This window comes from Camelina sativa, chromosome 11 (assembly GCF_000633955.1).
Source record: "Camelina sativa cultivar DH55 chromosome 11, Cs, whole genome shotgun sequence".
NCBI classification, from domain to species: domain Eukaryota; kingdom Viridiplantae; phylum Streptophyta; class Magnoliopsida; order Brassicales; family Brassicaceae; genus Camelina; species Camelina sativa.
In genome coordinates, this window is record NC_025695.1 from 357174 (window position 1) to 379195 (window position 22022).

The window sequence follows — 22022 nt, forward strand, 5'->3', positions numbered from 1 at the left end:
ACAGGTATGTACCTAAACGTGTAGCTTAGCCACTCCAGCAAGAAATGCCTAGTTGTCTCAACTCCTGTTTGAAAAATTAAGATAACGGCAGAGCATTTAGCCACAAGGGGCAGAACAAACCAGCATAACGTAATTTCAATTCCAGGCCTTGTGTTTTTTTACCTTTATTGTCGGATCCCCAATGTTGAAGACCAAAACGTACAAAGTCCTTCAAGATGTTAAGTCTTTCACCTGAGGTAATGTCCCAGTGACGTTGCTCTTTGATTTCAGTAAATATCCAAGGCTGCATAAGTAAAAAGCCCATTGAGACTATCGAATGATTTACTAGGAATAAGCTGATATTATATGGTCATACACACACCTTGATTAATGCTCCACGAGCAATCATGCAGCTAGACAACTCAGGACAGTCAGACTTGTGTTTGTTCCAGTCTAAATAAGAGTACACATCTCCATTTCCTATAACTTGTAGGTTAGTGGAAGCGTTTTTGCTACACTGGTATATATAGTCCCAATCCGCAGACTTGCTATAACGTTGCTGTCTTGATCGCCCATGAATAGTCACTGCAGTGGCTCCCCAGTTTCCGATATCTGCAATTAATGAATCTATCCGATTCTTACCCTCAAAGAATGCCGTACGTACCTGGCACCAAATAGGATCGGACAAGTAAAGAATGGTTATAATACCAACACATTCACATCCACTAATGTTACAGTTTCATATGAAAGGCGATATCATTTCAGATTTGCTTAGACAGTTACCTTGATAGTGATAGGTGTTTCAACAATGGAAGAAGAAACTTCCACGATGTTCTTCATTCTTAATGGTTTGTTAAGAAGAGCTGAACCGGCACTTCTGTTGACAACCATATCTATCGGACAACCCATGTTGATGTCTATGAAATCAACAGTGCATTCTCGGTCTATAAGTTCAACTGTGCGCGACACTGTGTCAGGAAAAGAACCGCAAATCTGAACACCGAACAGATCTTCCGATGAATGCCGTCTAAGCAGAGCCCATTCCGAAGCTTGGCCCTACAAAACAACACTTGCAGGTTTTCAAAATATTACAAAAAAACAAGGTTTAGTTATTCTGTCAGCATAGCTGAGGGTACAATTATTGGCCTAACCTGCAAAAGATTTGTGCACATAGCCATCTCACCACAAGTCACATCTGCTCCCAACACTTTGCAAAGTCTTCGGAAGGGAAGATTGCCCACAGTTGTTAGGGGTGCAAGGTACAACTTATCCCTAAAATCAATAAGCTTTTTCTTTTCGCGAGGCTGCAACTTTAGACTACCATCAGTTTCAACAATTTTGATGCTATCCTCATCTTCTACGTCACCTTTTGAAGTAGAATACCCATTCTTTTTTGTTTCCTCTTCCACTTTCACGCCTGTATCAATCCAGTTTACTGGGACATTAGGATATTTTCTCATCCACACCCTTCTTATTTCAACTTTTTTCTCTTAAATATATAGCTATATAATTATATGTACTGAAACTATGCAACTATCTAAGACTATCCAGCAAAAGTTCATTGGCATTTTGGTGTAGAGAAGTGAGAGCCTAACCATCATTAACTCCAGCAACATCTCCAGGTTTAACTTTCTCTTCGTCCTCAGATTTTGCCTTTTTCATAGGACGAACTTCCTCAGTTTCTAATGGTCCAGGAATATCAACATCTTCTATCATTTCTGATGTAGGCTCAGAGCTGACAACTGAGTTAACCGCTACTTCAGTTGCTTGAGTAACGTTCGCACCATTTTGAGTTTTTTCTGCGTTAGTTTCTTCAGCAGCATTGCTTTTTTTGGCATGCCCCTAGAAATTGTAATGAAACAAAGAGAATAATCACTCAGGTCTCATGGTAAGAGATATATAGAAGTGAAATTGCAGTATATGACATGCCAGAGACACTGTACAAACACACACAAAAATAATGAAAATAAACGAAATAATACTATGTACGACATACCAATAGACCAAGGGACTTGAGCTTCGCATCTGCGTTGATAAAAGTCATCTTATTCTTCCACAGAAGCCTCTGTGTCTCTTTGTTAAAAAAGTTCATCTCTGTTTTTTCCTTCCCATCTGAATTACCAGCAATATCTCTGTGAGTGCCTAAGAATCTACAAGATAAACCATATGCACACTTCATCTCAGATGCCACAAATGGGCATTGCCCCTCTATATCATCTGGTTTCTGCAGTTTCAAGAAAAAAAATATTGTCAGTTTAATTTCTTTCTCAATATCATCCTCCAAGCTCAATCACACAAAATCAAACCATGTTCATTCAATCCACCCACTTCACAAACCAAATCAGCATCAGTAAACTGCAAAAGTGAGTACCTGAGCCTTGAAAGCTTCAATATCATGATTAAACCGGCAATTATCTTTATACTGACAGGAATTAACATCTTCTGTTCTCGCAACTTGCGGGCAGAGATTGATGGTAGATTGCTGCAAGAAAGACCATGCCAGGTTCGGTTATAAGATTCAAAGCTTAACCAACATAACCTTGAAAGCCTTCAGTGTCATGATTATGTAATGCTTATCACATCTACTCATTACACTCTGTATACTTGTAAAAAGTGAGATGAATGAGATACCTCGCGGCGTTCCCGTTTGAGCTGTCGTTTTGATTTCTTCTCCTGGACCAAGCCAGACTGAGGCGCCTTAAATTCGGCGACGTCGTTTTGCTTCAGGGAACGACTTGGTGGAGGACATAGGAACTCCTTCTTTATTGGTGCCATTGATCGTTCTATAAGCTCTTCCGAAGTCGCTTCATACACAGAGAACTGTTTCGTCGTCGATTCAGAAGAATCAGGCTTTGCATCTCCTCCAATACTTGAACCCGCCGCGAGCTCCGCTACTGCATCCGACATAGCGGACAAGCTCCGTCGTCGCCGGAAAGATTCTAAAGGTACAAGAAGCGAGTGATGGAGAGTGTTGTTGTTTAGGGTTTTAGATATTTTTTTGCAGAGACACGAAAACGACGACACAAACGGCGTTTTGGAAGGAAGTGGAAGTGAACACATTAATGGGTTGCTTTTTAATGGGCCAAAAATACGAGGCCCAGTTTGTTAGCTACAAATTCCAAATTAAAAGAAAAAGACAGATAGAGAGGAAAAAATACAAACAACAGAAGAAGAGACAGAGAAACCAAACTTAAATAAAACAAAACAAACAGAGAGGTTTTGTCTCTCAAGTTCAAACTCTTGAACCTTCATTACATATATGACCAGTTTCATACCTATCTACCATAAATTGAATTTTTTTCTTTCTAAAATAACATACTGTAAAATTAAATCTCTTGGACTTATTACGTCTTATATGATATAGTAGTATATGTAAATTCAACTGACTCTGCACATAAATAAAAAATATAATGTTTGATTTTGATATGTAACTTCAAAACTAAAAACTCCAACCCTTTTGATCCAACCACCACCGCAACAACTTGTCTGCTCTCTATTCATTAGATTCAGGTTTTGTTGCCAACGCCATGGTTCCATTCTGGTTCTGCTGAGACTGTTGTGGCTGCTGTCTTAACTGGCTGATGTTGAGTTGCTGGAACATCTCAGCGTTGAGTGATTGCATCTTTGATCTCTCAGATTCGTTGTGGCTGGTCTCACCGATTGCCAGTTTCAGTCGCTGGACTTCCCCATTCAGTGCTTCGTTCAGAGCTGCCATGGAAAAACCGGGATCAATCTTTTTTACATTCATTCAGGGCAAAATGTTTACAACAAAACAGAGATTTTGTCATTAAGGTTCAAATACAACATGTATAGATTTCTTCAATGTTGTACCGATTCAGATGCATATGAGTGAGATCATGTCTCAATGATATTGTAAACCATTGAACAAAAGAATTAATATAATTTGAGGAGAAATGCGTACCATCACGAAGACGTGCTTGTTGCTCCATTGCTTGAAGACGGAACTTGAGCTCATTGTTCTGATTTGTCAGCCCAATCATATCTCTCTGTATAATGCAGTATAACTAAAATCGTTAGAAACAAAAAAGATATAGACAAACCTAAGGCGCTATTACAACATTGTAGACCACGCACCTGCAAAAGCGTGAGCTGAGCAGACAATGTAGTAGCCTCGGTCTGAAGAGTCTGCACTTTGTGTTCCAATTCAACAATGTACCGCATCTTCCTCTCCTTTGATCGTGCTGCTGACTGACGGTTTGCCAAGATTCTGAAAAAGAGGAACATTGCATAAACATCCGAGAAACCCGATCATATAACACAAGTAAAGAAAGATTCAATATATACCTTTTGACACGCTTAGGATCAGACATAGCCATCTCAGCTAGTTTATCATTAGCCATGATCTTCTTCAATTCCGCAGCAGTAAACTCACCGTTTTTAAACTCAATGCTGAAAGCAGCAGCAGCAGCACCCGAATTCCCATCAACCGAGTTAGTAGGGGAAACTTTCCTCGAGATAGTACCGGGAGAAAGAGGCGGCTTGAGCGATTCCTCACCAAAAGAAAACTTGTCCATGAAACAGCTGTCGACAGAAACACTCCTGTAATGTCTGGTGGTAGGAGCAATATCTCCTCCAGCGGCTCTTCTCTTGACTCCTGTATTAGCACTCTCATTCACACTGCTGCTCTCTCCTTCCGTATCACTACTACCATTATTAGTCTTGTTCCCGCTTGCCCTGCTGCTCTCCATATCATCCCGATTCTCATTATTATTAGTACCTCCTCCGTTCTTGCTATCCTCAGCTTCGGAGGAGTTCAATACATCAATGTTTTCAAGATTCATATACGCAGAGAAGAGATCATCCATGGCTTCTCTGTCTCCAACGCCTTCCCTTTCGCAGCTGGACTCCTTCTTGACGAAAGGAGCAGACTTTGACCAATCAGCACATTCCCCACCAGAGAAAGACCTCTCCAAGGGTCTTGGAGGCAGCGAATTATTAAAGCCGGTGGGAATATCACTGCTGGAGCGTCTATGAGACTTCCTGGGAGGTAGACTCTCACCGGGTCTTACGGAAGAGGTGGAGTTATTACACCTGGTGAAGGGCGAAGAAAAGGCGGCGGAATCTGGATCCTCCATGGAGACATCGTGATCTGGTAGTTGAGCGGCGGAGGAGAGAGAATCGCGGAAGGGAGAAGGGCTTAAAGGAGGCAAAGAGTCGAAGGAGAAGAACGAGTTGGGCTGAGACAGTGAACGTGAATGAGAATGGAGAGAAGAGGGTTGTTGTCGGGAGGTAGGGATCTGAGAAAAAGGAGAAGTCGGTGGTGGGATTAAGTTAGGGTGAGAGGGAGGAACACCGATTCGTTTGGCACAGTTGGAGAATTGAGGAGTAGTAGTAGTAGAAGAGCGGAGGAAATTAGGGTTTAAATCGAGCTGCTGCTGATGGATTGGGGAGGAAGCATGTTTGGGAATGGAAGAAGAAGAGGTACCGAGAGAAGAGTGAAGTCTGTGGATCATATGATCAGTTGTGTTACTACACTTCTCTGTATCACCCATTGCTTCACCGGAGATCAGATCGAAATTTGGACCACGGATGTATAATAATGCAGTTTTACTGAATCACACCACACTCGAGAAAACCCTAAAAGATCAAAGCTTTTGTTGTGTAAAAACAGAACCTTAGTTAGTATTATCAATGGAAAGAAGAATAAAATTGAATTGCATCAATTTGATTGCATAGAGAAGAAAAAAAATTAGAGCTTTTGAAATGCAGAAGAAGAAGAAGAAGCAAGTGGTGTGGTGTGGTTTACCTCTACTTCAACGCACTTGAATTAATCAATGGCGCAAATGGCGAGAACGTATTATTACTGCTACTTTTATTCTTTATTTTTCTTTCAAGAAGCAAAATAAAAAATAAAAAAGACTAATCTTTTTCTTCTCTCTCTCTCTAGAAATTATAGAGAATAATCACAGACGGCCATTTTCTTCTCTTTCTTTTCTTTTTTTTTTCCTCCGCGATTTTCTCTCCCCTTATAATATAATATTATTTGTTTCTCGAAAAAATAGTAAAAACTCAAAAAGACACAACGACTTTTTTTTTTTTTTTGGCACGAGTCGAGCAAGAAAAAAAANAAAAAAAAGAAAAAAGAGAGAGAGTCTATTAAAAAAAAAACAATAGACACGGATTTCATGAGAAGAAGAGAGAGAGAATACTAGAAAACACCCAACAAAACGCGTGAATTTTAACCACAATCCCTCCCCAATACTTTCAATTTAATACAATTCTATCCTAAAAGTTTATAGTAAGTAGTATTATCTTATTTGTAGCCGTTTATGTCAAATCCTTTTTTTGACTAATGCGTATCGTATATGAATTTAACATATATATTCGATATGGTAAATCTTTAACATATATTTTGAAAATTATTACACGCACCCTAATATGGTCATATGGATTCAATTTGTATCCCGACCACATTTGACATTATTTTGCTAGACGAAAGATTCTGTCCTCGTTATGTTGTCATGTGTACAATATAAAAGCTATTCTTTGTATTTTGTTTTTAATTTTCGGCATGCCTTTGCCTTTCCTTATATGATCCGTTAAAATATTATGTAATGGACCGCCATATTGAAAAGATTTGTTCCCGATTTCTCTGTCTACTACACCAAGTCGATCTCTTCTTCAAATTCCAAGATATGTTTTTGTTTAGGAATTTTAGAGATCCGTCTGTGTTGATCTCATGCTGCAACGTTTAATTTGTAAAAGTACATACGACGACATATATCGATTTTTTATTTTTGTTTTGGCGATCAATCACGTTGTTAATCATATGTGTATTAATTACATTTATTCTGATTCTCTTTATCAGGAAACTAATATCAAAGAAACTTTTTTCTCCCAACGATAAAGTTTCCCAATATTGTTAGATGTGTTGTGTAGTTGTAGATTAAATGTTCCTTTTTATGATGGATTTTTGTTTCTAGTATTAGGAAAAAGATCTCACAGCTTTAAAAAACTTCCACTTATTTACAATCTAGATACCACATTACATTTTGTTTACAAATTTAGTGATCAACATAGAGGCTATATAGCAAAAAATTGTTGCAAAAATGCCAAAAATTGTCTGACGGTGGTGGTAGCCACTTTGATTAATTTTACAATCTTCGTAAACAAAATTTTAAGATCTAAATTTCATGCACCTATCAATATAATTTATATATTCATTTGTCTTTAATTACATGAGCCCCACCACACAACAAATATTATTGACTCTTATAACCACCTCCCTCCATGTTTCTCATAAATATCTTACATCTCATTATTTGATTCTAAACACTATCATATTTTATTCGGCAATGTATGTTTAATAGTTATAAAATTAAACATGAACTATCGTGGTCCGGTTTGTCCAAAAAAAAAAAAAAAAAAAANGTCCGTGGATATATACAACTCAATAGTCTTGCCGTCAACTAAAAAATAAGACGAGCCATAATTGAAAACCCGAAAAGTTTTTGAGTCGAACACTATATATATTTTGGAGTCAAGGATCAGAACATATTATCATTGTTATTATATTATTTTCCTAGCGATTAGTGTTCGAATCTTAAAACATGGTCCGAAATTTCTTAAAACCTAATTTATTTTGAGCTAAGTCAGTTGAACTACCGATTTATGATGAACTACACAAATCATTAAAAATTAATAATAAAAAAATTCTTTCACATATTTATTCCATATATAGTAGCATATTAACCCAGGGAAGATTTTTTTACGTCGAGTTATAGTATTACTTATTAGCTGATTTGATAATATAATTAAAAGTAGTTTTCGTTTATTGTAGACGAAATTTAACACTATTATAATACTTTTGAATGGAATTCCTACAATTCGGTCTAAAGTGGATTCAATTTCAAATAATAACTAGGAGTATATAATACTCCACTAGATTTGACATAAAATATTCAAGATAATTAAAAGCATTTATTTTCACAAAAGAGAGGCATAAATCTGCGTGTGAAATGGATAACTGAAAGTCGTAATTAAGGGTGTAAATCACGTGGATTAAGTCGTAGTCATATTTAATAAAATGGTCGTGTTACAATTAATTAACAGAAACCGAACAACGTCTATCTATGGAGTAGTATATATTAATCGAAACTAGGTTGCACGTTTTGAAAATGAAACCAATGACAATGTACAGTTTGTATATGCAATGGAAATGATCCACCCATCTAAATGTGAGCCAAACATATTTATCGGATTACTATTACCGTGTGTGCAGTGTTCTTTTTCGGCGAATAATGTATATATATTTGTTCTTTTTCTACAATCTTTTTCTTTTACAGAACTAATATCACAAACAGTGTTATGCATGCACTGTAAAATTAGATTATTGATTTCTACACGTAATTATAATATGTATATTTTATGAGAATGCCCTTAAACACATATATGTTTGGTATTTGTTTCCTAGTTTATAATTCTTGGCAAATGCAAATGATACATCGTCCATAACCATCAAATTGGTCGCACATGCTTACATGCATCCAAAGTTTGGAATATTTTTTTAACAAAATAAAAAAGTTTGGAATATAACTTTTTCCAATAAAACGAATATAAAAATATACTCTTTTGGTGAAATTAAACATTTCTTTTTTGGTTTCAGGATAACAAAAATCCTTGTATAAGGAGATTCAGTTCACCTAATATAATTATTTCTATTTGAATAAGTTAAACAACCTTTTTCAAAATAAAAAATTGAAGAAAAAACAAGTGGTTAATTAAATTTTAACAACAAATTAACCACACATAAACTACTATACACAAGTAAAATCCGAAAACTTTGAAGTAGTCGCACAAGAAAAATTTAATTTGTAGGTTTTGAAAAAAAAAAAAATATATATATATATATGTAGAATACGTATAGTATAGGTCGAGGCAGGCGGACCCTACAAGTTTATAGCTTATCTTCTTCAAACTGAAAACAAAACCAAACTTGGCGACAACTCCGCCGATCGAACCCACGTGGTTTCTTGTACATCCGTTAGATGGGTACACATGTGGGACCTAGTTATATTATCCCTCATTATTGCATTTGGTGGACTCACCACCGTTGACACGTGGCGAATCTGTGATTTAAGACATTATTATTTTTTCGTCACTCCCTCAGACCGGTGTAACAATTTATTCAAATGAAACACGACACAACAATCAGCTAATAGATGCGTCGGATAACAATAAGGACAATTCTAATAAGAAGAACATTTTTTGTTTCTTTAACTTTTGGAAGATGGATTGATGGCTGCGAATCGGAGAGAAGACTCACCTAGTCCGACATGATCGCACTTGACTATGCAATGGGAATGAAACTGTGCGTTTTAGCTTTGCGGTTGAGGTCTTATTCTCAAGTACCTTCCCGTTGCACTTTTCTCGATCCATATCATCAACCACAATCGCCAACCTCTCACAATTGTTTTCTATAGTTTCTTCATTTCCACTCTTCCCGGCAGAACTGTTGTTGTTGTTGACACACTCTTCTTCTCCAACTGCTACGCTAGCAACTTGCGTTGACACGTGGTGGCTTGAGGTAACAATCATGGTGATACCGAGACCGACCCAGATGATAATAGGTAGAATGATCAGGGACAAGGCGTAGTAGATGATCCATTGGAATCCTCTATGGTTCTTGCCGTGAAATGTCCATTCAAAAGCAAACGCAATCCCCGAGAAGAATGTTGCAAAACTGCTTATATATAGAATTCTAGCAAGTCTCGGGTTAGGAACATCAAAGAATGTTTTGATGCGTTCAAGCCATCGCTTTGGTGGACTACTGGCGGCCTTGTTTGGCATTTGGACCATGTCCTCTCTTTTTCTTTTGAGTGAAACTGTGAAAGAGATGGGAGTAAAGTCGTTTAAGCTTTTTTTTTTACTACTAATATACATTTGTTTTCCCTAATTCTTTGTTAAAGTTGTTAAGATTTTGCGATATAATTGTTGAGGTTTTGATTTTCAAAATTGTAATAAAAATAAATAATAATTCAACTATATTTATTAATTACAAGAAACATCGAACCAAGTCAAAACAGTACTACTAAACATTTGCATTAAGGGAAATATGGACAATAAAACACAGTAACGACCCTGCCTAGCTTCATTCTTTCATTCGACCTTTGATCCTAATTGTTAAAACTAAAACGACAAAAGGCAAAAGCGATGATGAAGAGAGAGAGAGCAATACTTGATATACTGTATAGTGGCTACTGACTGGCCCATAAATTTAGGCTACTTGATAGTGATGTAGCGGTTTGTGCCGTGCCTAGCCCAGTAGTCCTTGAGATCAACCAGAGAAGAAAGATCGTGCCCTTGGCCAGCTAAACGGCTAAGTAACCTAGAGAAGACACCTCCGCTCATTTTCCTACCGCCTATTCGAGAATGCCGCTTGTTTGGCATCTGAAGGAGTGGATACTGAGACAAAGTGGTCGTGCAGCAAGATGATTGCCACCCGCCATGTCCCCATTTGTAACACTGACGAGCAGTCCCAGTGCAAGTGCACATGGGCACTGGCATTGTCGTCTCATCGAATGTGACTAGGTTTAAACCGACATCGTTACTGTCCCAATCTTTTCTGCTTTTCATTCCCGGAGACGCAGCTTGACGGTTCAGATCCTCTCCCACTTTCTTTGCCTTTGATCTTGCTCCCTGCTTGCTCTCTTTCTTCCTTTTGGTCGTTCTCGTGTTGGCCGCTTCAGGTGTAATAGGGGAAAGGGATGGTAAGTGGCTTTCTTCTTCAGTTTGGGAACCACCACGATTGTTTTCACGGTATTGAAGAGCATTTAAAGCACTTTCTCTCTCCATGATGGCAGTATCTCTTTCAGAGAGAGCTTTGTCCCGCTGCTCAAGTGCTTCATCACGAGCGGCTAATGCTTCCTTCTTAGCTGCTACCGCTTCGTTTTTTTCCTTGACAGCTGTGTCCCTCTCGGCAAGAATGGACATGATCTTCTTATTCATCACCAATGCATTGTGCTGCTCCTTTATCTGATGCTGAGGCGTCATATTCCACTGTACACACAGAGTTTGTGCTTAGCTTAAAAGAGAGGTTATAGTATACTGTGATGTGAATCAAGTGTTTCGTCTATAGAGTGGGCCGAATGATGGCCCAAATAATAAAATGGGTCGAATACGGGTAAAACCCGGATTGAGATCCCGACGTGTGCGCTTCGTTGTTGTAATATATATCAATCAAATCAGATTAGCCTTACGGAAAAACTCTGATCCTTTTAGTAAATTCAACGGGGAGAGAGATCTGAGTTCTGAGAGAGAGATCAGATTCCATCGTCGAACGAACGAAGATCTTAAGATCCAGAATCGCCTGAGAGATGTCTACCTTTAGTGGCGATGAGACCGCTCCTTTCTTCGGCTTCCTCGGCGCTGCTGCTGCCCTCGTCTTCTCCTGTAATTTCCTCCTTACTCTCTCTTCTCTTATATCTCGCTCTGAATCCTTCGCTGATCTCGTTTGTGTTTGTTGGTTTTGCGCTTTAGATCGGCCTTGAATAGTTCACCGATCTGCTTTGTCCCTGATTATATTTCTTATGTAATTGCTCTGAAATTGATATACTAAGACCTTTATTTCCCCCCCCCCCCTGGATTTGATTTGGCTTAGCAGCGATACTTCTCACTGAACTATACTTGTATCCGTTTAGAAAATTCTAGTATTATCATCAGCAGATCAGATTCCTATAGTCATTGCTGCTAGATCTGTATTGTTGATTAATTGGTGAAGGAAAACTTTTACTTATTTACCATCAAAGTGGTTTAGTTGCTTTCATCCTTGTCAGTTAGATAATACTTATTCAGATCCAAGGGGTGCTGAATTATTAGTCTAAAGCATATTGATCGATCTTAAAGAGTGTGTATCTTTGTGTGATTTGCCTGACGTGGTGAATTTTACTGTTTAACTAGGCATGGGAGCTGCATATGGTACAGCAAAGAGTGGTGTCGGTGTGGCATCTATGGGTGTCATGAGGCCCGAGTTGGTGATGAAGTCTATTGTCCCTGTTGTTATGGCTGGAGTGTTGGGTATCTACGGTTTGATCATTGCTGTTATCATCAGTACCGGGATTAACCCCAAGGCTAAATCTTACTACCTCTTCGACGGATATGCCCATCTTTCTTCTGGTCTTGCTTGTGGGCTTGCTGGTCTTTCTGCTGGAATGGCCATTGGTATTGTTGGTGATGCTGGTGTCAGGTATGATCCTCTACGTCTTTCTTTGTGTACATTCACTTCTGCTAAAAAGACTCAATTTCTTACAAGCATTTCCTTATGAACCTGGATAACTTGAGTTTGGTGTTCTAGGCCATGGCGTATTTGATATGTTTAGCATCTTAAAGCATGTGTGTGTGTGAGTGTCTATTGCTTCATATATCCGTCTGATGATAAGCAACTTTGTTGGTTGATCACAGGGCCAATGCTCAACAGCCAAAGCTTTTCGTTGGTATGATTCTTATCCTCATTTTCGCTGAAGCTCTGGCTCTATACGGTCTTATCGTGGGGATCATTTTGTCCTCGCGAGCTGGTCAGTCCAGAGCCGAATGAGAAGAGAGTGCCGGTTCTTGAACTCCGCATGATTCTTTCTTTCCCTTTTCGCCGGTCTGTTCATGGAGCCGGGATCTTCTTTATATTATTTGTCAGGTTAGTAGAGACACAATGGTTTTGCTCCTTGTAGCATGTTTTTTTTCTGAAGAACGTGCTTGCTCGAAACAAAAACCACACATCATCAAAAGTGTTGTTCGTTTTCACCATTCTGTTATGTTTGTAATGAGACCGCGACGGATTCTTATGTTCCCAGTAAGATAACTGTGGGAGACACCCCTCTATTTATTATCTTTTGTCATTTTCAAATAAATACCAGAAAACTCGATTTCATCTTGTTTATGAAATTTATTCTGAGTATATTTTTTTGTTGCTCTCTATCATTAACATGTCTCTTTTACTTACAAATTACTCGTGGATAGAGTTGTTGAAAAGGTTTGTCTTATTTTGAAAGTCAAAATAAAACAAACTTCTCTCATACAAAAGTAGATAAACCTTAAGCAGCCGAAGCCCATATATTATTTTTCAATACAGAACAGGGACATGGAGCACCAATATGCAATGTACATACAGTGTTTAAAAGATAGACGTGAACACGGTCCGAATTGAAGGAAGCTTCCAATTTTAGCTTCACTTCAATCCGAGGAAGAAGAATGCTTTTTTTGTACAAAAAAACGCTGCGCTGTTTAGCTAGTAGAGAAGCCAAATGTGTGTTGTTTCTATAACGAAATGAACCGAACCGTCGTCTTTGACTGGTTTGAAAAAAAGCTCTCTTTGAAATTTTCTAACCGTCTCTCTTTTTTCTGAATTACTCTCTCTCTCTCTCTCTCATTTGTGTGCTTTCATCATAAATATAAAAAGTCAAAATCCGATCATCGTATCGTACGTTCTCATTCCCCTTAAAGCCGTTACAAATTTTAGGGTTTTATGTCTACCTTCGCCTATTGATTGGGGTAAAATAACAATTAAAATCTGAAAAATGTCTTCCCAAATTAGGTCACCGAAGAAACAACCGCCGGAGCCGCCGTGTCTAATTTCGCTTCTCCCTGAAGAAATCGTCGTCGATATCATATCCCGTGTCCCGAGATGCTGTTACCCAACTCTCTCCCAAGTCTCAAAGCGTTTCCGATCCCTCGTCTCCTCTCCGGAGCTTTACACAAGACGGTCCTCCCTCGGATTCACAGAACAATGTCTCTACGTCGCAATCTCCAAAGATCAAACCTCAGATATCCACTGGTTTACTCTCTGCCGGAAACCTAACGGAGGAGGAGAAAAAACACTCTCCGGCGGCGATCATCGTTTGGTACATATCCCTTCTCTCCCTCCCATGCCGCTTCATGGAAGCTATATAGGCCTTGGTCCTAACATCTTTGTGATGGGTGGATTTTGCGATTGGAAGATCACATCGAGCGTTTCGCTTATCGATTGTAGAACTCACACGGCTCAGTCTCTAACTAACATGCCTAAAGCCGTTGCGATTGCCGTTACGGAGCTTATTGATCGGAAGATTTATATAATTGGAGGATCAGATACGCTTTCACCTCTTAAATCGCCGTCGAGAAGCATTATGGTGTTCGATACAGATGCAGAAACGTGGTCTCTTAACTCGAGACCAGATTGGGAGCAAGGGAAGAGATGGTTCAGTAGTGTGGCTATAGGAGGTAAGATTTATATGAGGACTTGTTACAATAGCTTTGTTTACGAGCCTAATGAGGATGTTTGTGATAAAGACGTGGCTCTGCATTCTAAGGAGTGGTCGAGTGCGTGTGTGATTGATGATGTGTTGTATTACTATGATGTTTGTAAGAATTGTTTGAGAGCTTATGATCCAAAGCAGAGCTCTTGGGGAGTGGTGAGAGGTTTTGAAGGAGTGTTGCCTCAGGCTTGTAAGTGGTCGAAAACTGCAAGTTACAACGGTGGCAGATTGGTTCTCTTCTTGCAGAAAACAGAGAAAGCAGAGATTTGGCGTGCGGAGAAAACAGAGATTTGGTGTGCGGAGATCGCTGTGGAAAGACGAGCTGGTGGAGAGATTTGGGGTAAAGTTGAATGGTGTAATGTTGTGCTTGGTGGGAATTTTCACATTATGGAATGTGTAACTGTTGTCCTCTGATCTTGTGATAAATCTGAAATAAACTTTTGCGGCCTGTTGTTAGTACTTGTGTGTGTCTATTAGCTTATGAATAATGTGCTTCATAACCTCCTCCTGTTTATTAGCGTAAGTTTGTATGGTGTGATGTTGTGTTTGGTTGGGGCGGGGCAATCTTACATTTGTCAATTGAGTCCCCTGCTGCTTCTTCTCTTCTATTGTAGTGATTCTGAACTTAACGTGACAGAAGGATCTAGACAATTTGCAAGTATACTAGCTCATATTTGGCCTTTTACTTTGCAAACGACATTGCTATCCAAACAGCTTCTTTATTTGTTTGTGGATTAGGAAAAGAAAGGTTCCGCCATGTCTTGTAGAAACTGTTTGGGAATCCTATACGCCTCATTTCCTAGCTGTTGAAAGGGTGTGGATCCTTTTAAGTTTTATCTTCATCTAATGTTGATTTTTGTAACCTAGGTTAAATGATGAAAGTAAACATTATCAACCAATAAAATAGAAGAGATGAAAACGTCTTTGCTGCCTTCAGTTAATTATTTGGCAGAAGCAACAAATTTTTGTCTCGATGTCCCTTTAAAGAAAGTAAGACCTATCTGAGAATTTGTTTATTATGTTTCCATTTGAGAATGTGTTTACAAGTTATTTTTAAATTAAAATTAAATATCTAAGACAGTATTTACGGGTAAACAGACCAGAATTTAGGAAGAAAAATAATCAATTACAACATTGTATGTTTCAAAATCAAAAGACAAGCAAAGAAAACGGCATAGACACCAAGAAGATATGCAAAAGATGGCTTCTGCTACAAGAAACCCAAAAGCATAGTGTCATTGGCGAAGCAGAAGTTAGAAAAGTGTAGGCATGCTTTTTCTCCAGCTATGCGATCTCCGAGTTGTCAAGAACGAAGGAGGTGTAAAAGTCAGACCAAACATCTCCTTCATGGCTCTGCCTTGCTCAGCGAACCTCACAAGCTTCGCTACAACATCTGCACTTTCTACAACCTGAGTCATGTCTTTGGGATTGCTCCAGAGCTCGTTCACAAGTTGTAAACGCCTGCGCTTGGAGTTAACCGCAATCCCAAACTTGTGATAGATTCTTCTCCTCTCTTCTTCTGAAAACCTTTTCCCCACAAGCTTGCTCAGCATCTTTCTCTCCCTGTGAAGCGCTTTCCGGCTTTACCAAAACCAAACGCCACAAAAAAAAAGAGTAAGGACTTAACAAAACTGCAACCACACATGCCAAACGCTATATACAAACACCAATAAAAAATCTAACCTTGAGGCCAATGTTATGGTTTCTCCTCCTTCCTCCAATGCTTGGTTCCCCTGAGAGAAGCTATCTTTCATAAACAAAAGTCTTCTTAGCTCTACTCCGATGTAGATTGAATCCGCCTCATCTCCTTTGAAGAGCAAGTAGAAGTATGTTCTATGCACCAAAGAGATGTTACAGGTTTGCCATAGTTCCAGAATCTCTTGCCGCTGTCTCTCAAATTCTCTGTCCATGGACTCCAGACCAATGTCCCTCCCAATTTTACCAGAATCCTCAGCAGTCAAGACCTGATAAACAAAACTTGAAAATGAATTGTAAACTACAAAGAAGAATTGATCAGTATATATGCTTTTAAACTTACCTCGCCTTGACGCTTAGCCATTTCCTTAAGCCCTTCAACGAAAGTACGGATGGTAGTGATACCTCCCTCTTCTCCCAAAGGCGTTCGGATGCTCTGAGCCCCAGTGGAATCGCTCGCGCAAGAAGACATAGAATCATTCCTCGACACACTAGAACCGAAGTCTAAATCAGGAAACGCAATCTTGTGACTCTCTGGTCTTCCGAGGAAGTCTGGCCCGAGGTTTTCTGGCGGAGTGCTCATGCCTGGTACGGTATCACTGCGGTTCCAGCTTCTCACCCTGACGTTCTGGCCTACACTCGTTTCACCGTTAGCATCCTCACCACGGCCTAAAACGTTTTCAGGTTCTGCTCTCTCGTCTATGTTGTTATTATAGATAGTGACTGATTCCTCAGTCTCAATGCATTGAACTTCTCTGCAATATTCTTCTGATCGATCTTCAGAACGCCTAGGCAACTCTTCGGCCAGATCCTCGTCGTCAGAGTGAGAATGAACATAAGCTCTTGATATTGACAGGGGTGTCGACATTCCATCTGATATGTAACTCCTTCTGTCTGAATCAACCACGCCTGATGTCTCTGATACTGAACCATCCTCCCACTTGTCTGTGTGGTTGCCGAAATGTGGAGTTACAGGCTTACGACAGAGCACAAACATAAGCAAGCCGTTTAGTATAATTACCATAGAAATCTAAGGAACAAATGTGATGAACAATTGAGTATCTGTTGCATAAAGTGAGATTGTGGGAAGAACCGGCAATACCTTTGAGGCCACATTGTGTTCAACCATTCTCATGAAATCTTCAAGCCGGGATTGAGCAAGATCCCTCTGTTTTGTCAACTCTGTGATCTGCTTTTCCATCTGCATAACACGAACTCTTAATCAGCATTAACCCGCCCCACAGTTACAAAAACAAGTCAATGTCATACCAAACCTGAAAATGATACTTATGAAAGCACAAACCTTTTGTATCTGAAGATCCTTCTTTCTCACCGTCATCGCACAATCACAGTTTGAGGCAGGTGAGGAGGCAGGGTTTCTGAGTTCGGTCTCGAGCCTCGCAAGCTCACGCTGTAGTTGCTTCAGCAGAGCCTTGTCTGACATAACAACATTGATCCGCGCCTTTGTGGTAACTTCCTTTGCACAGCACGCAAACAAGAGAGTGTTCCTCGTTAGCTCTACATGACTCCTCGCTGGGCTCAGAGTGCAGATAATTGCGGTTCTTGCATTCCCTCCCAAGCATGGCTGTAGAATTCGTGTTAGCTTGGAGTCTCTAAAGTTGATGTGCCCTTGTTTTCCCTTACTAGAACAAGTGTAAAACCACGTGGTTCTATTAAATAAAATTTTAACTAATAAAGCATGTACTTCAAAGGATGTATTGTTCACACACCTAAGTTTACGGATCACTGTTCCAAGAGTCAGCAGACTTCGATTGATATGGCAGCCTTCCTTAAGTCTAGTACCAGCTGACATCGCCTGTGATGCACGCTCACTTCCTGCTAGATCGATGAAATTCTGCACGTAAAGGGAGATGAACATGGACACGGTTATTTAGAGAAACAAAAACCTCAAGATCCAACATAAAGTTAAGGTTGTTTAGCTTTGTAGATGAGAGCATACCACACTCGCCATGAGGGTAGTGGAGTTTTCTTTGCCTAAGAACTCACGAGCAGAGCTTTCAACTGACTAAAAATTAAGGGGACAATCAAGGGCCAAGCTAAGAGCGAGAGAATTTGTATGTTAAATCCAGTGATAGATAGAACTTAACCAGTCTAATAATTTGATGAGATCTAGAACTTCTCTCATTCAATGAGGTTTCACCAATCTTGCGCTGTGCTGCAGAAGTGAAGAAACATGTAAGTCTCATTTCTTTAGACAACATTTTCTGAAGAACAATCTGAGTTTCAGACCATTTGCAAAACACCATTACTATCATTGGCTACTTCATAGTAATGGAAAAGTGAGTTTTGACTTTTGAGCTTTACCTTCACAAATAGATAGAAGCTCCTTCAGATGGTTCCAGTCTCGCAGAGTTTCCTCTGTGGCTTTATCAACAACGGTCCCTTTCTAATAAGAAAAAAAGAGCAAGGAGAGTCAGAAAACTTTACAAACGAAAAGCCTGCGGTAACGAAAATGACATTCATTTACCTCAGGATCGTCTCGTAGCCTCAGTGATGTACCATCTGAGCTAAGCAGATCTCGTATGGCCTCATTGTAGATCTCTATAGCTGAAAATTTCACGGCAAACGCCCTTTCTTCATGCTGCAGCATCCAGATCCAATTAGTGGTGCATAAGAAAAACATATACCAGTATTAACTATGGAAAACAAAAATCTGATGTAATGAGGTTTGTACCTGAAATATATAGTCAAATATGTCAGCCACAGCAAATTCAGTAATACCAGACATGGTGTATGTCTTTCCGCTACTCGTCTGGCCATATGCAAAAATACTACCTGTCAATCATTATTACAGTCATTCAAGAACTTAGCATATCGTTTCATCAGTACGAGCATCAGCAAAACAACGGGAAGAGATAACTCACAGTTGATTCCTTTGACAACCGACAGAGCGATTTCCTTGGTCCCATCCTCGTAAACTTGTCTGGTGGGACATTCACCTCGGTAGACTCTATCTGTTACCAAAAAAACATCAATCAGGGAATGGGAATCAGAGTCAACACACGGATGAATAGTGGTATCTTTTCAAATAGAAAAGCAAAGGTCAAAGCTAGGTATGAATTAAGTCCTTTATAAGAGGTTGTGATGCTGCTAAATATCTCATTATGGATTTCAGACTCAGGAGGTAAGCTATTAGTTTGGAGTTCAAGTAACACAGAGGTTAAAGCACTATTCCTCTTCTTACCAAATGAATATGCAGAAGGAAAGTTTGAGCCTTCGCGCAACGTGTTTCTGTACAATATGGTGGTATCATTGATGCATTCCCAATCCGCAGCTTCATTAGATGCAATCTCCTTCTCGTTTAGAGGCCTCAATCTAACCAGAACCAGTATCTTCTCTTCTCGGGCAACAGGCATCTGTGTCTTCTCCATCTCTTTCTGCTCTTCTTTAGCAAGTGCTACCAATTGCTCAACATTGGTTTGATTTCAGTGAAACCTTTGTTTTCCTGAAACAGTTGTTTCTCTAAGATTGGAGTCCTTGGATATCTATTGCAGAATATATTTTCAAACTGCTGAAAGAGCTTCAAAAGCATAAAACTATTGAGAAGAAACCAAAAGGGGGACTTAAACACACAACACTCAAATAAATGGCAAACTCAAAAAATCTGATCTCACCAAACCAAAGCTAAGAGATTAAAACATGAAACATGCGTAGAAAAAGACAAGCTGCTATGTTCTGCTGAAAGAGAACACTTTATACATTTCAATGAACCAAACACAAAAAAAAAAAAAAATAGAAGACTTTTTGTTATTTATAATATTAGGTTTTGTTCAAGACAGTTTACTTAGAAGGTGATCTACCTCAACTGAAAAAGCAAAAAAAAAATTAATTAATTAAGAAAACAAAGATTACCGACTTTATCTGTACTGTAATGGTCACCCACTATGCTTGAAGACTAAGTCACGTTTTACCAATCTAAAACATTGTTTAATCAAATAAGAGGTAACGCAATGGTCCCACAGACCACACTTCTCTGTCTGAAAGGCATATATAAAGTGTAAGAGGAAAAAAAAAGTTTAACATATTCTAAAGATTTGAAAAGTGACTTGGATTAAAATAACATTAAGTTTTTGTATACATCAATGGAGAGAGAGAGAGATGGAGACAAGGTCAGTCATAAATGCGTGTTTTTAAGGTAAACTTAAACTAAAAGGAGCTTCGAGTTTACTAGTCAAAGCGCATTGAAACTTTTCAATTGCATCAAGCGAGCAGTTAAAAACATCATTAACAAAAAAAATCGTAAGAATATAAAGTACCGTATACATGTCAAATGAACAAAAAGAAACATGCAAAGAGAGAGAGGAATATTACCTAGTGAGTTGTCTTCTTCCTCAAGGCAATGTGGTTCCAATAACATTGTCTTGTCTCACTCTCGCACCTGGAAGCTCTTATCTGCAACAACATACACTACAGAATTCAGAACCAACACTAGTTACCCACAGATTCCTAACTGTATTTCAACAATTTTCTTCTTACCTGTTTCAACTACACACCAAGAAAACCCAAACAGAATTTGAAAAAGTAATGTAATAGTAAACCCAAGAAGAAAATTAGTAAGAAAGAGACTGGAAAATTCTGATTTCACGCTTTATAGGAGAAATTTTCAAAAAAGTATAAACAACAACAATGCGAAGGAGAAGTGAGTTGCGGCCCTAAACAATGTAGGGAATTGAAAGCACAATGACAAAAAAATTGGAGACACCGGAAAACCAAAACCAAAATAAGGGAAAGATATAGAGAAGAGAAATCCCTACAAAGGATTGCTCTTACAACTCACTCCTGCTAACTACTAGTAACTAGTTTGTAGTTGTTGTTGCTGTTCGTCGTCGTCGTCTGCTTCTTTACTTCTGTCAAGGGCCGACCACTCACTCGGCTCTGCTCGGCATTGATTGATGATTTGGTCCCCCAAAGATAGTTTCTCTCTTTTGTCTTTTCTATTCGCTTCGCCGGTTCCTCTCTCTATCTCTCTCTCTCCTCCGTCTAGGGGAGTTGACAAATCTATCTAATGACCATTGTACCCCTGAATCTTTAGTACTAAGAACAACCGCCACATGGACCTCCTCCACTTCACTTTACATTCTGTTTAGAGCCCATTCGTGACAGGACTTTTCCTCGGCCCATATGTTATTATTACAAGTAGAAGCCCAACAATTTCCACCCCTGCTTGCTACCGTCACCACTCACCATGTTCCATGTACAAGGCAAATCAACATTCATCTCTCGATTCTTTACCTTAAGTTTTTTTTTGTTTGGTTTTGTTCCCTTCTGTGTTCTTCTTCACATCAATTTTTTTTTGTGAAATTTGCATGCTTTGTGTTTTATTAATGATACACTAAATATTTTCTTAGTTTATGTTATTAATGATACCTAAGGTAGGTTAAATCCTTACATTGAGATTCTTGATTCTTGAGTAACATCATAAGCTACAACATACTCTGAAATGTGTACGGCATGTTTAAATGTGTGTTTGTTTGGCTAAAAGACTACATTAAGAGATCCATTCGTAATCTCAACAGAATATATAGTGCGCAACTTGTATAATACTACTATTAATGTCGATTTTTAAAAAGTATTTTCTTTTTTGGATATGTTTAACATTTGAAAATTTTAATTCGTTGTGTTTAAGAATATGTATAGCGTCAAAATTTTACAGATACCAATTACCAAGTGTCATAATATTTCTGCTAAATAAATGTTTATGGAGAGAAAAATTAACTTTGGGGGAAAAAAAATCAAACGCAAATGTGAAGAAGATCTTTAGTAGCTAAATGAAAATGTGAATATGGATGGGCAAAAACAACTTTAAACCAAGGCCACTAGTAGAGTTTTGAGAGTTGGCTTTCAACTACTTCTCGACCACCAATTTTTTTAAAAAATTGGCTGGTGACATTTGGCCCACCCACCTTTTTGTTTTTTTTCTTTTTTTTTTTTTATATTTCCTCTTGTGGCTCTTATTTTTTTCCTTTTTCTTATATCATTTTTGTTCGTAATTTACTTTCTTCTTTAACTAGTCACACATCCTACATCAACTTGCACCTATAAACACAATTTCAGCTGCCATCACAAAAAAAAAAAAAAAAA

General features: G+C 38.7%; 7 protein-coding genes across 10 annotated transcripts in view; 2 read left to right on the top strand and 5 right to left on the bottom strand.

Annotated features, from left to right (window-relative positions):
• LOC104727473 (tRNA-dihydrouridine(47) synthase [NAD(P)(+)]-like) overlaps nt 1-3005 on the bottom strand; it is a 7199-nt gene extending 4194 nt beyond the window's left edge. Inside the window, exons 1-9 of the mRNA XM_019232950.1 lie at nt 2611-3005; nt 2351-2461; nt 1976-2203; nt 1575-1821; nt 1131-1396; nt 763-1035; nt 362-643; nt 163-283; nt 13-64 (exon numbers count right to left, since the gene is read on the bottom strand). Of these exons, the coding sequence (XP_019088495.1) occupies nt 13-64; nt 163-283; nt 362-643; nt 763-1035; nt 1131-1396; nt 1575-1821; nt 1976-2203; nt 2351-2461; nt 2611-2886 (1856 nt within the window). The 5' untranslated portion in view covers nt 2887-3005. The remainder of the gene's footprint in view (nt 1-12; nt 65-162; nt 284-361; nt 644-762; nt 1036-1130; nt 1397-1574; nt 1822-1975; nt 2204-2350; nt 2462-2610) is intronic.
• On the bottom strand, nt 3175-5931 carry LOC104720797 (transcription factor RF2a-like). The gene is made up of 5 exons (XM_010438682.2): nt 5747-5931; nt 4285-5591; nt 4075-4207; nt 3902-3986; nt 3175-3687 (listed from the first exon to the last, which is right to left on the bottom strand). The coding sequence occupies exons 2-5, from the start codon at nt 5490-5492 to the stop codon at nt 3473-3475; spliced, it is 1641 nt and encodes a 546-aa protein (XP_010436984.1). The 5' UTR covers nt 5493-5591; nt 5747-5931; the 3' UTR covers nt 3175-3472.
• Nucleotides 9111-9985, bottom strand: LOC109127534. Its single transcript, XM_019232454.1, has one exon. It carries the CDS (start codon nt 9880-9882, stop codon nt 9262-9264), a length of 621 nt encoding a protein of 206 aa, XP_019087999.1. The 5' UTR covers nt 9883-9985; the 3' UTR covers nt 9111-9261.
• On the bottom strand, nt 10216-11272 carry LOC104727474 (protein BASIC PENTACYSTEINE5-like). Its single transcript, XM_010446579.2, has 2 exons — nt 11207-11272; nt 10216-10998 (listed from the first exon to the last, which is right to left on the bottom strand). Exons 1-2 carry the CDS (start codon nt 11270-11272, stop codon nt 10222-10224), a joined length of 843 nt encoding a protein of 280 aa, XP_010444881.1. The 3' UTR covers nt 10216-10221.
• Nucleotides 11180-12876, top strand: LOC104720798 (V-type proton ATPase subunit c1). The gene is made up of 3 exons (XM_010438683.2): nt 11180-11391; nt 11899-12184; nt 12400-12876. Exons 1-3 carry the CDS (start codon nt 11316-11318, stop codon nt 12530-12532), a joined length of 495 nt encoding a protein of 164 aa, XP_010436985.1. The 5' UTR covers nt 11180-11315; the 3' UTR covers nt 12533-12876.
• Nucleotides 13112-14684, top strand: LOC104720799 (F-box/kelch-repeat protein At4g38940-like). The gene has a single exon (XM_019233217.1). The coding sequence runs from the start codon at nt 13509-13511 to the stop codon at nt 14637-14639; it is 1131 nt and encodes a 376-aa protein (XP_019088762.1). The 5' UTR covers nt 13112-13508; the 3' UTR covers nt 14640-14684.
• LOC104720800 (kinesin-like protein KIN-7F) lies at nt 15261-20929 on the bottom strand. Of its 4 annotated transcripts, none has more exons than XM_010438685.2 (15): nt 20719-20929; nt 20253-20333; nt 19126-19386; nt 18806-18895; nt 18616-18716; nt 18409-18522; nt 18246-18327; nt 18029-18096; nt 17881-17946; nt 17651-17775; nt 17224-17563; nt 17023-17121; nt 16264-16896; nt 15909-16189; nt 15261-15806 (listed from the first exon to the last, which is right to left on the bottom strand). In XM_010438685.2, exons 3-15 carry the CDS (start codon nt 19310-19312, stop codon nt 15479-15481), a joined length of 2514 nt encoding a protein of 837 aa, XP_010436987.1. In that variant the 5' UTR covers nt 19313-19386; nt 20253-20333; nt 20719-20929; the 3' UTR covers nt 15261-15478. The 4 variants fall into 4 exon arrangements, with proteins under 4 accessions (XP_010436987.1, XP_010436988.1, XP_010436989.1 ...); XM_010438686.2 differs by having other exon boundaries at nt 20696-20929; XM_010438687.2 differs by lacking the exon at nt 20719-20929 and adding an exon at nt 20418-20663.